Source organism: Cryptomeria japonica, chromosome 8 (assembly GCF_030272615.1).
Source record: "Cryptomeria japonica chromosome 8, Sugi_1.0, whole genome shotgun sequence".
Lineage (NCBI taxonomy): Eukaryota > Viridiplantae > Streptophyta > Pinopsida > Cupressales > Cupressaceae > Cryptomeria > Cryptomeria japonica.
Genome location: NC_081412.1, coordinates 48,258,663 through 48,272,515, shown reverse-complemented (window position 1 = coordinate 48,272,515; position 13,853 = coordinate 48,258,663). Strand labels below are relative to the sequence as shown.

The following is a 13,853-nucleotide window of genomic DNA, read 5'->3' as shown; positions in this document are numbered from 1 at the left end:
GTTATTTTTAGAGAAATTAAGTCTCCTTCTGTTACATTGCAGCCAGAACAGACTAAAAAAGAAGATGTGATTCAACTTCCTTCTACACCTGAAAGAGTTGAATCGAGACCCCTAGATAGGCAAGAATTTGAGGAGAGCTCGTCTAGCTCTGAATCTTCAGAAGAGGAGGAAGAACCTCCAACTCAGCTTGTTCGAAGGTCTACAAGACATAGACAACCACCTGAAAGGTATTCACCTGATGATTGGAGATGTATTTTTGCTCTGAATACTAGTGTGGATGAACCAAAATCTGTAGAAGAGGCATTAGGTATGAATGATGCAGAATCCTGGAAGATTGCTATGGAGGAAGAAATGGCAGCTTTGAAAAAGAATGATACATGGGATCTTGTACCATTGCCTGAAGGACAAAAACCTGTTGGTTGTAAATGGGTGTTCAAGAAAAAGATTGGTTCAGATGGAAGCATTGAGAAGTATAAAGCAAGGTTGGTTGCAAAAGGCTACTCTCAGGTTGAGGGTGTTGATTACGGTGAGATATTTTCTCCTGTTGCAAAAATGACGTCCATTAGATTTTTGCTTTCTATTGCTACTGCTTATGATTTAGAGGTTGAACAAATGGATGTGAAAACTGCTTTCCTTCATGGTGATTTGGAGGAAGATATTTATATGACATAGCCGGAGCACTATGTGGTGAAAGGCAAAAGTAATTTGGTCTGTAAATTGAAGAAATCTTTGTATGGCCTCAAACAAAGTCCTAGGATGTGGTACCAGAAATTTGATACATATGTGTTGAGTTTGGGATTTGAACGTTCTAAATCAGATCACTGTGTTTATTATAAATCTTATGGTGATCATTTCTTATTCATTGCATTGTATGTTGATGATATGTTATTCATTGGTAAAGGGAAAGGTATGATTTCAGAACTGAAGTCTCAGCTCGCTGCTAAATTTGAAATGAAAGATCTTGGTGCAGCAAAGCACATTCTTGGGATGGAAATTAGAAGAGATAGGGTAAACAGAAAGCTATTGCTAGGCCAGAGTAAGTATGTGAATTCAGTGTTACAGAGGTTCAACATGCAGAATTGTAGACCATTGAGTGTTCCTTTTACAGTTGGAATGAAACTATCTATTTCAGATTGTCCTACATCCCCATTGGAGATGGAAGACATGAGTAGAGTGCCTTACCAAAGTGCGGTTGGAAGCTTGATGTATGCTATGGTCTGTACTAGACCAGATATTGCCCAAGCAGTGGGAGTACTTTCTAGATATATGTCTAATCCTGGTAGAGTTCATTGGGATGCAGTCAAAAGAGTCTTCAGATATTTGAAGGGTACTTCAGAGTATTCTTTGTGTTATCATGGTAATTCAGTTGGAGACATGACTTCTCTTGATATCCATGGTTATGTGGATTCAGATTGGGCAGGTGATATTGATAGCAGAAGATCCACCAGTGCTTATGTGTTTACTTTGTTTGGTGGTGCAATTAGTTGGATGAGTAAGCGACAGGCTGTGGTTGCTTTATCCACTACTGAAGCGGAGTATATGGCAGCTACTCATGCTTGTAAAGAGGCCATTTGGCTTAAGAGACTGTGTTCGGATATTGGAATAAAACAAGGTACAGTGACAGTTTACTGTGACAGTCAGAGTGCAATTAGCCTAGCTAAGAACCCGACATTTCATGCCCGGACCAAACATATTGATGTTCAGTATCATTTTGTTAGAGATATGGTCGAAGATGGTAGGGTGAAGCTGGTTAAGGTGGACACTTTGATGAATGTTGCAGATGCTTTAACTAAGGCTGTGAGCACAGAGAAGTTCAAATGGTGTTCAGAGTCTATGGGCCTTATGGCCCCTAGCAATTGATTCATTGTGTTGACATTCCCTTCCGCTCATGCAAGGTGTTCGACAAGTGGGAGATTTGTTGGGAAAAATGGTGTCTCAACCTTGCATTTATGTGAGGTTACTATTTATAGTAAGTTTTCATTTGAGCACGAAATGGTGCGAAACTCTCCCTGAAGCTTCTGGTTGGCTAGATAAGCATTCCGGTAAAGTTTCGTCGCAAGGTCACAGCTAGTTTTGAAGATATTAAAGTTTTCATCTTGGAGGGGTGCAATAAAATGTTTAAACTTAATTTTGGGGACTTTAGAGGCTCCGAAATGCCCTGAAAAGTTGTCGTAACCAGCGAAGCGGTTACGAGGTGATAGAGAACTTCGCGAGCTTTTCGGCGCTTCAAACGGTTCGTCAATCGGACACCCGGTTCTCAAGTTATGGCCTCCGGAAGTTTGTACTCCTGAAATAGGAAAAATAATTTGTATCGGATACATAAATGAGCTGTAAAAGGGAGCGACACGTGTTGATGTGTGCTTTAACATGTCATAGAAGGGAGATAAGGTCGGCTACACCTTATTGGGTGGTTTTAGCCCATGGTTTTGTAATACCGTTTGACGGTTTCTTGTATTGTATCTCCTATTTATGAGGTGTGTGAGATAGAGGTTGTGTGAAAAAAGTCTTATGGCTATTGAGTTGCCTCTGAATCTCTGATTAGTGGTACTCCTGCGAAGAGCTTGCTCTGCAAGTATGTTGTAATCTGTTTTTGATTGCTGAATAAAATATTGAGCTGCTTTTGGAGGGTGGGGTTTTTCTCCCGAAAGGGTTTTCCCCACGTAAATCATTGTGTTGTGGTATGAATGCTATTATATCTATTTCTATTTTCTGTAACTGTTGTAATGATCTGAAAAAGTTTTGCATTACCCTCCTCTCAAGGTTAGTGTAGGAAGTTGTTTCCGCTACTTAACTTCCTTACAAAGGGTTAGGCTTTTCTGTAGAGATTTTTTTAGCATTTTGCAGCGTTATTGAGTTGCAAGGGGATTGTTGGTTATAATCAGTTTTAATTTACTAGATAATAATATTGCACTCTCTATTTGGTAGATGTAGCCCGAGATGGGTGAACCACGTTAAATATTATCTCTTCGCTGTTATTATTTTTGTGTTTTTCATTCTTGTGTTTAATATTTATCTGCATATAATTGGTTTTCTGCATGCAATTCCTAACAAGAGGTATCAAAGTTGGTTATGTTCAATTATCCTCTATAGGAAGATCTCACCATTGAGTGGGAGTCTCACGGTTGAGTGGGAGTCTCACGGTTAATTGGGAGCAATGGCAGATGAGGATAAATTGAAGGTAGAAAAATTTAATGGGCGGAACTATTAGTTATGGAAAATGCAGATGGAAAAATATCTGTATCAGAAGGATTTATGGAGGTCATTGGAAGGAACGGCCAAGAAAGGCACAATGAGTGATGAGGATTAGAATATTTTGGATAGAAAGGCACTGGGAACCAATTGGTTGTGCCTGAAACAGTTTGTAGCATTTAATATAACAAAAGCAATAATGACTGCAAAATTGATGTCGGCACTAGCTAAATTGTATGAAAAACGCTCAGCCTCAAATAAGGTATTTCTCATGAAGCGTCTATTGAATCTAAAGATAATTTAAGGTGAATCTGTGTCAGATCATTTAAATGAGTTTAATACGATTACAAGTCAATTGACCTCTCTAAAGGTAAATTTTGATGAAGAAGTTAGATCTCTCCTAATATTATGTTATTTGCCTAAAAGTTGAAATACTTTGGTAATGGCGCTTAGTAACTCGGTAATTGGTTCAAATACCCTGAAATTTGATGATGTTGTTGGTGTTATTCTGAGTGAGAAAATTCGTAGGAAAATCTCAAGTGGATCCACATAAAGTAGTGTTTTAAATGCAGAAAGTAGGGGCAAACCAAAGGAGAGAGGAAAAGGTTTTTGAGGTTGTGGGAAGTCATAAGGAAAATCAAAGGACAAGATATCCCAATCCAGAGGCCTGAAAGATTGTTGGTACTGTGGGAAACCAAGTCATCTAAAGAAAGATTGTTGGTCTTAGAAGAATAAAGAAGGATACAAACAAGAAGGTAATAAGGAGGCAAATGTGGTAAGTAATAAATCTGAAGAAGATGCTTTGATTCTTTCCCTAGATAATGTTGGTGATTCAGGGGCTTCATTTCATGATATGCCCCACATAAGTTATTTTCTTGATTATGTCCAAGGAGATTTTGGGCTGATTTATTTGGGAGATAATGAACCCTGTTGGATTGTTGGAAAGAGAAGAATTAAGATTAAGTTGCAGAATGGGAATCATTGGCTACTACAAGAGGTAAGGCACATTCCAAGGCTAAGTAGGAATTTAATTTCAAAAGGGTGACTAGGTGATGAAGGTTGCACAGTTACTTTTAATGATAAAAATTGGATGGTTTCAAAGGGTCCCTTGATAGTAGCAAAAGGTGTGAAAGTAGGCACCTTATATCTTTGTGCAATTCATATTGTTCCTTCTACTTTAGTTTTTGTAGAGAAAACCCAAACACATTCAGGAATAGTTGATGCAGGTTCGCAGGAAGAAACTAAAACAGTTGTTGCAGGTTCTGAGACAACATTGGGCACAACAAACTTGGGCATATGAGTGAAAAAGGTATGAAGGTACTTCATTCTAAAAAGGTTTTACCAGGTCTGAAATGCATTAATATGGATTTCTATGAAATTCATGTGTATGGAAAACAAAAGAGAGTTAATTTTCTCAAGGATGGGAAGCAAAAGAAAGATGAAAAGTTGGATCTTGTGCATATAGATGTATGGGGACGTGTTCACGTATCTTGTCTTGGTGGCTCTCGGTATTATGTTTCATTCATAGATGATGCAACTAGGAAGGTTTGGATTTACTTCCTTAGGCAAAAAATTGATGTATTTGAAACATTTAAGAAATGGAGAATCTTGGTTGAAAATGAGACAGGTAAAAGTTTAAAATGTCTCGGATCTGATAACGGTGGTTAATATTGCAGCAAATAATTTGAGGATTATTGTTCCATTAATGGAATTTGTAGGTAGAAAATGGTTCCAAGAACTCCACAAGAAAATGGAGTGGCTAAGCGCATGAATAGGACAATAATGGAGTGTGCAAGGAGCATGAGATTGCATGTTGGGATGCCTTTAAACATGTGGGAAGAGGTTGTCAATATTGTTGTATATTTAATTAATAGAGGTCCTTCAGCTCCTTTGGGTTGTGGTATTCTAGAGGAAGAATGGACACGTAAGAAGGTGAGTTATTCTTTTCTCAAAACCTTCGGATGTGAAGCATTTGTACATGTAGATTCTAAAAATAGAACCAGCTAGATGCAAAATCAAAAGAGTGTATTTTCGTTGGATATGGCATTGATGAATTTGGTTTTAGGCTTTGGGATGTTGAAAATCTAAAAATTATGAGAAGCAAAGATGTTGTATTCAATGAGAAGGTGTTGTACAAAGATCAATTGCAGAAACATGAGAAGAAAGAAAAGGGTTTTGTTCTGTTGGCTGATATTCCAGATAGTGATGTTCCACTGGTTCCTCATGCTCAACAATAGCAACCACAAACACCACAAACTCTAGTGAATGTTAGATGGTCAACAAATCTAAGTAGACCTCTCGATAGTTTCTCTCTCTTTGTATTCTATTTTGTTAACAGATGTTGGTGAACCAAAAGGATATGATGAAGCTATGCAAGTGGATACAAAGGTTCAATGGGAGCTTGTCATGAAAGAAGAAATGGACTCCTTGCATAAAAATTAGACTTAGGAATTATGTAAGTTGCCTATAGGTAAAAAGGGTTTACAAAACAAATGGGTTTATAGGTTGAAAGAGGAAGATGGAGGTAAGCACAGATTTAAAGCTAGGTTAGTTGTTAAAGGATTTGCACAGAAAAAGGGCATTAATTTTTCTGAAATTTTTCTCTAGTTGTTAAGATGACTTCTATTTGTATTGTTTTAAGTATTGTGGTTGCTGAAGATTTGTATTTGGAATAGTTAGATGTGAAAATATCCTTTCTCCATGGTGATTTGGAGAAGAGGATGTATATGGAACAACCCCAAGAATTTGAGGTCAAAGGTAAGGAGAAATTGGTGTGCAAATTACGGAAGAGTTTATATGGCTTGAAACAAGCACCTCGGCAATGGTACTTGAAATTTGATAGTTTTCTAGCTGAGCAAGGCTACAACAAGTGTAATTCTAAACATTGTGTTTATTTTAAAAGGTTGGATAAGCTACATTATTTTGTGTTTATATGTTGATGACATTCTTTTTGTGGGGTCTAACATGGATCACATTAGAGAGTTAAAACAACAGTTAGCAAAATCATTTGCTATGAAGGATTTGGGGGCGGCAAAACAAATCATTGGTATGAAAATTTGCAAAGATAGGCAGAAAAAAAAATTGACTCTATCCCAGGTTGATTATGTTGAAAAGGTGTTGCAGAGATTCCATATGGAGAATGCAAAAGTTGCCAACACACCTTTGTGTAGTCATTTGAAATTGACTAAGGAGATGTGTCCAAAGACACAAGAGGAGAAAGACAAAATATCCAAGGGACCGTATGCTTCAACTGTAAAAATTTTAATGTACGTAATGGTATGCACGAGACTGGATATTGCACATGTTGTTGGAGTTGTAAATAGGTATATGAGTAATCTCGGATTGGAGCATTGGAATGCAGTAAAATGGGTTATCGGGTATTTGAGAGGTACATCCAATAAACATTTATGGTTTGGGGGCTCTGATACTGATTTTGTAGGTTATGTAGACTCGGATTTGGTAGGGGATATTAATACCAGGCGGAGTACAATAGGTTATGTCTTTATTGTCGGTGGGACAGTGGTGAGTTGGATCTCCAAGTTGCAAAAGGTGGTTTCTTTATCCACCATAGAGGTAAAGTATGTAGCTGCAACAAAGGCAAACAAAGAGATGATATGGTTGCAATCTTCCATGGAAGAATTGGGCAAAAGACAAGATAACAGTTATTTGTTTACAGATAGCTAGAGTGTCATCCATCTTGCAAAAAATTATGTCTTGCATTCAAAGACAAAACACATACAATTGAGGTATCACTTCATTCAGTCAGTGTTGGATGATGGACAATTAAGGTTGGAAAAGATACATATAGATGAAAATCTAGTAGATATGTTTACAAAGGCAGTGACAAGGGATAAGTTGAGCTCCTCTTTAGCTTTGGTTGGTCTTCAAGACTAAAAACAATAAAATAGAATAGTAGAGTCCACGATGTTTCATTCCAATGGGAGCTATAGGGTCAGTGGTGTTATAATTAGTCTCCAAGTGGGATATGATATGTTGTGGAGTCTGATCAGTCTCCAAGTGGGAGATTTTTGTTATATGGAGCCTAATCAGACTCGGAGGTTAAATTTTCCCTACTTCTATCAGTGCAGTTTCCCCCCATATTTTTTGATGGGGGGCAATGCCCCCAAGATGGGGTCAAGGGGCAATGCCCCTTGCAGGGTCTAGGGGCAGCGCCCCACGAGGCCAAAAAGACTTATTATTTTATAAAGGCATTAAACATTTTTTTTCTATTGGCTAACATGTTGTAACCCTAATATTGTAACTGACATGTCTTGATAAAAAGGCTAAGGGTTAGGTTTTTCTGTAGAGAATTTTGTAGCATTTTGCAGCGGTAATGAGTTGCAAGGGGATTGTTGGTTGTAATCAGTTTTGATTTACTGGATAATAATATTAGACTCTATGTTTGGTGGATGTAGTCTAATATTGAGTGAACCACATTAAATATTGTCTCTTTGCTATTATTATTTATGTGTTTTTCATTCATGTGTTTAATATTTATCTGCACATAATTGATATTTTTTGCATGCAATTCCTAACAATCCTCTTTCACGATCCATAGGGATGATTAAAAATTAGCTTTCTATGAAAGGTAAACTACGCTTAGAAACAATATTTCTACCATCATGGTGTATGATTCACAATGCATCCCACTCCAAATTCACTTTCTCATGGTGCCAAGAAATTACAAATCAAGCTAAATGCTAGTTTGAATTACCAATCCTATCCTAGGATGACTGTATCATGGATATAGCTAGGAGTGCATACCTTGCAGCTAATGAGTATAAAAGAATGCAAGAACAAGGAATTGCTACATCATCCAACAGTGATGGAAGTGAGTTGCAAGTCTATGACACAAGTCTACATGATGATCAATGTATTGCAGTGGATAGCTTTCCATACCTTGCATCTAAAGAGTACACTGGAATGCAAGTTCAGGAGACAATTGAGGAAGTCCAATTGAATGTAGTAGTGACAAATAATGATCAAGATGTCATTCCAACAGTCAATAAAAACAATGACTCACATCCATTGGAAGAGGAGGAATTCCTTGATGAATTTTTGCTACTACAAAAGGAGATCCTTGAGAATGAATTGCAAGAAGTTTCAAGTAAGAACCTTGAAGAGGATGACAATCATATGGAAAGATTGATTGAAGAAATACAAATTATTATAAGTGAGCCCAAATATGAAGAACAATTTAAGGGGATGCTCAAAGACATCATCACCACCATGATATTCAAAGGAGTGTGGAAAGTCTAATAGAAAAAAAAACAAGACGAGTCATTGTCAATGTTGTTCCAAGACAAACAAGTCTCTGTGAGTGGCATGATTCATCATCAACTTTGACTTCCCAAAGCATTGTTGTAAGAGTGGCCAGCTAATAGGATGATTCAATTTGATTATCAATGTGTTACAGTGAGTTATAGCTTTGCATACCTTGTATCCAAGGAAGTGGGAGAAAAAGTGGAAAATTTTCAAACCACAAAGACGCTAGCATGTCAAGATCAATGCTTGGAAACATCAAGACATGAAATTTTACAAACCATAGACACTTTTGAAGAAGATTATGAAGAGATTGAGGAAGACATAGCAGAGAGCGTAAGTGACATGAAGGATCTTCTTGATCCACTATCACTAGATGCTTCACCATTTCAAAAACAAAGAAGCAAGCATTTACCACCCATTCAAGTGGAAGACATCATCAATAGGCATTCATCCTTGCCACAAGAAGAAGATTTAAATGAAGAACTCTCAAGCATCCTTCAAGATGAATAGATGGAGCTAGAAAGCAAAGGGCACTTTGAGGTGGTGCTATCGTCAAAGTCAGTATATGAGAACCCACCAAAAGAATTTTTTGAAAATCAACTTATCAAGGATACTCGCATTTCTAAGATATGCTTATGGAGCTTCACAAGGATACATCATTTATGCAATAAATTCAACCTGTTGTCGCCACAGAAGTGAAAAGTGACGATTAATTCAAGGTTGCATTGCCTCCAATCCTAAGGATTCAAGAGCAACCAATGAATGAAAATTTGCATATCAAAGATGCTAGTGGAATGATACATCACCAGTGGCGACCTCTTGATCTCTCTTCCAATGATTCAGTGATGGATGGTAAGCAAGAGTTTCAATTCAAACACAAACAGAGTCAGGTTGTCTCTTTCCCTACTCCTAGCTTTAAAAGTTATTATGATTTTGATTATGGGGGTTTTGGGAAAACAACTTGTATATGGATTCATCACAAACCCAATGACCTGCCCCAACTAATCATTTTGACTAGAGTTTTGCCCGAGTATGAGATTTGCATACTAAGAGCCTCCCTCTCTAAATTTAAAGATGAGTTTTCCCATCTCCAAAACATCACTATTGCCATGATCATGTTGAATAATTTGAGAAGTAATGCGAGGTCATGTATAGATTTTGTTTCTTTGAGTCATGTTCGGTCTAGGAGTCTTGTATACAGCTTAAGAGTAGGTTTCCTTTCTCATACTTTAGTTTAGTTTACCGAGCTAGGCATTGATTTGCCTTAAGTCATTTAACTCATGATTTGTCAATGGCTCAAGTAGTTTATGTTGGCATTCAATTTGTCATCGATGTCAACAAGAGAATAGTTCCAAACAGGGGAAGTACATAACACGCAAGTTATGCAATCGTGCATAACACGTCGTGTTATGCTACACAAACGTTGCAGGTTGTAGAGGAACTAGTAGGCACAAAAGAAGTGATTTCAAGTGTTGTAGAGGTGTACACAAGGCGGTTTCATGTTCTACAGGTGTCCCACAATGTGTTTGATTCATCACCAGCGATTTTTGTAGGTTGCAGACTAAGAAATGTTGAAAATCCCCTCCTTGGCAGATTTTGGTGAGACACTAGTTATGTCTTGCCAACGGGATGTCTTTTGGGGTGACCTCTTGTTTCGATGACACTCTTATCAGCTTTGGCAGACTCACCTAGCTATACTGAAATCTTCATGTTTCAGCATGATACTCCTTTCGTTTGGGTGACAAGATTGGTTATTCGTGTGATCTCCATATTGTCTGGTCGATGTTATTTCATTTCAATGAGACCCTCCATTTTGGTATGACTATATTTGGCTTGTGAAGACTCTATGTGTTACACCGAAATGTATTCCCTTCAGTGTAACCAGCTCGATGTCTTGCCGATGAAGTGTTCGATTTGGTGTGACAACAAAACTATCTTGGTGACAAGGATTCTTTTCGGAATAACCTCACAATTAAACAAGACTCTTTTTTCCCTTTGCAGGCTCGTGGAACATATAGCGATATGTTCTTTTTGATATGACAGGAGATGCGTTTGGCCAATATCGCTTTCTTTTTTGGTGTGACTTGTGGTTTGTTTTTCCAACACCAACATGCTTTTCATTGTAACATGGCTTCGGTATGACACAAAATGGCTCTTCCAAACCTTTGGAAGCTATAGAAATAAGAAGTTCATTTCACTATGATGGAAGCCGAGTTTGGATGAAATACCCCCAACTGCAAAATACGACCAAATGGTAGGATTTTAATGCCACAATTGTAGCCTGATAGACATGTGGTCCATGTGGGCAGTTGACCTTGGTTGACCTGGTGGAATGGTTGATCATTTTGATGGTGTGTAGCATGCATAATGAACGAAAAACAATTTAGAATTGCAAAAGATGTTGTTTGTAGAGGTGGAACTTGTAAATGAAGTAGTTTTACATCAAATAAGAGTAGGACGAAAAAGGATGATGTTGCATTTAATGGTGGACCTATTCTAGCTCAATGAGAGGCTCAAGAATTCATTTTCAGACAAAAGATTACTAAATATAGCAATCAAATCTCATAGATATAATATGATTGCAGAAGGATATCTAGAGGATGCATTTAATATGGGGCTATCTGTCTGAGAGGTGTGTACAGAAATTTTGATCAACATGCAGATATGATCTCTTAGAGATCCGAGATGATCATATTTTTAATCCATTCTTGGAGGGAAATATTGCAGGTATAGAGATGACCAAAAGGAGATGTGACAAAGGTAGGTGTGCAAAGTTGGCAGTGATAATGAGATGGGCGTTGAGCTGAAAGTGTTAGTAGGTGATCTGGAAGAAATAGTGTGTGTTGCAAAAATAGAAAGTTGAGTATCCTGAGAAAAAAATAGCAGAAAAGAAGAGGATTTGTAGCCAACACATAGGTGAAGAAGCTCTGGAAGAATAGAATAGAGAGAATAGAGAGAACAAAGCATAAAAGCATTTTTCGCAAATATCAATAACACAATGCCAGTACAGTAATAACATTGTAGAAGAGGTAGTATGCCGAATGTTGAAATGTGTAGAGGAGACAAGAGGTACCTAAGAGTCATAGCAGATTGTAGATGGACAAGTGTACCAAGGTGGAGTGTAGAGAATTGAGACCTAGAGAGCAGTGAGTTGAGGCAAATAACACAATGGGTTATATACACTGTAAGAGGCTGAGAAAGAGGAATGATTAGAGAAAAAAACAAAGAGTTGGTTGTAGGTATAAGAAGAGGACAAAGAGCAAAGGATGGAGATTGACAGTAGAAATCAGAGAGCAAAGGTTAGAGAGCGGAGCATTAAGGTGTTACAAAATCTCATTTGTAACAAGGTGCATAAATTATATTTTTAGTTTATCTTCATTGTAATCTTTGAGTGGGTGCTCAGAGAAAGGGTAGGTTCTCCTTTGGGTTGGTGCCCATAAAGATAGGGGTTGGTGCTCCTTTGGGTTGGTACCCATAAACTACAGGGGTTGGTGCTCCTTGGGTTGGTTCTCTACACTTTGTAATCAGTAATTTACTTGTGAGGTTGGATTGGAGCAATAGACTCTAGCAGCATTTCCCACCGAGGTTTTTCCCCACCATGGGTTTTCCTCATATATTCTTATGTTATGATTTTTCTTTGAGTGTGTTAATGTGTTTTATATTTTTGCTTATAGCTTTATGATTAGTGTGGTTAAAGCTTAGATCTTTTAGAAGTTAAAGTTTTTGATGACCACTGATTCACTCCCCCCCCCCCTCACAGTGGTTCATTGTGTTCCTTCAATTGGTGTCAGAGCCTTAGGTTCCCAGTTAGATAAGATTTCTCTAGCTTGGGTAGATTCTGGTTTGTGAACACAATGGTGATGTATGAGTCATCCTCTGCTAATGTTCCAAAGTTTGATGGTTCAAACTATCTCATTTGAAGTTCAAGAATGGAAATCTATTTGTTTGGGGGCTATGATGTCTGGATGTTATTTGTAAATGGTTACTCTATTCCTACTTGTCCTCCTATTGATCCTAAAGAAAAAACAAAATATGAGTGCAATGTTGAAGCCAAAAAGACTATTCTCGGTGGGATAACTGATATTGTATCCTTAAAGGTCAAGAAATGTAAGCCTGCAAAAGATGTATGGGATAAGTTAAAGGAAACCTATGGAGAGGTACTAAGCACTGCTGAGTCAGACTATGAAAAGAAAGAGAAGAGAAGATCTCATCTAAGTATGGATGACAGAAGAAGATTAGATTGTGGTTGTAGTGAAGATGAAAAGGAAACTCAGTTTCGCATTGCACAAGAAGCTTTAAATGTGGAGAAAACATATCACTGTGATAGTGCTTCTCAATCCAGCAGGTTGGATCCTTTTGGAAGCAATGAAGAAAATGAAGAAGAAGATAATAATGTTGAAGTGGATCTTGAAGGTGAGTTGGTAAGTGCTCTTGAAGAGTTGAAAAATGTTAGGAAAGAATTTAAGAATTACAAAAAATCAGTCCAAGAAGAATGTGATCAGTTGAGAAAATGTCTTGAAGAGTCCAATAAGAATATCAACACATTGACAGCTCAACTAGAAGAAGCCAAAGGGATGTGTGAAGGAATAAAATCAGATTTTTATATCAAGAAGAGAAGGTGTGTGGAGTTAGAGCTAGAAGTGGGGACAAAAGGAAAGGAGTGTCAGAAGCTGGAAGATGAAGTTGTGAATCTCAAGAAGGAGCTTGAGAAGTGCCAAGAAGATCTCAAGCTAAGAATGAAGTATGAAGGAAGCATAAGTGCATTAAACAAGATGTTGAATCAACAAAAGAAAAACAAAGATTCAACTGGTTTAGGTTGTGAGGTTGGTCAATGTTCTACCAGTGGGGAGACATATAAAGGAGAGATCAACTTTGTATCTTCAAGTCAGGATGGTAATGGAAATACTTTCACAGTTGTTGCAACAAAGAAAAATAATGTTGATTAAAAAGGAAAAGGCAAGTTGAATGAAGATGACTTCACCAGAGACAAGAACACAAGAAGAAGGCATAGAAGATCAAAATTTTCTGCTCACAAACAAGGTTGGAGACCAAAAGGATCAGATGAAAGGACTACTAAAGATGCACAGCCCAAGTCCAACCACAGAAGAAGAGGAGATGGAACAAATAGGTCAACAAGATCTCTACATACATGGAAAAATGAAATTGTAAGTTACAATTCTTCCTTCTCCTTTTATTGTTACTCCTGCAAAGCTTATGGGCATGGAGCAAATGAATGTAGGAATAGAAGTAAGAAAATTCAAAGTGCATTCTCTAGGAATAGAAAGGTGTTTTGTCAAAAATGTGGTGCATATGGACATAGTGTGCCAAGTTACAAATTCATGCATAGATTTGTCCCCATCTATGATAGGAAGAGTCCATTGTCTACCCCAAGAAATGTA

General features: G+C 37.6%; 1 protein-coding gene across 1 annotated transcript; it reads left to right on the top strand.

Annotated features, from left to right (window-relative positions):
- The first annotated feature begins 12,383 nt into the window (after positions 1 to 12,383).
- On the top strand, positions 12,384 to 13,400 carry LOC131857504 (uncharacterized). Its single transcript, XM_059210155.1, has one exon. The coding sequence runs from the start codon at positions 12,384 to 12,386 to the stop codon at positions 13,398 to 13,400; it is 1,017 nt and encodes a 338-aa protein (XP_059066138.1).
- The last annotated feature ends 453 nt before the right edge of the window (positions 13,401 to 13,853 follow it).

Excerpts from the sequence above, each read along its gene's own strand:
- LOC131857504 (XM_059210155.1), top strand. The coding sequence starts at position 12,384 with ATGGAAATCTATTTGTTTGGGGGCTATGATGTCTGGATGTTATTTGTA.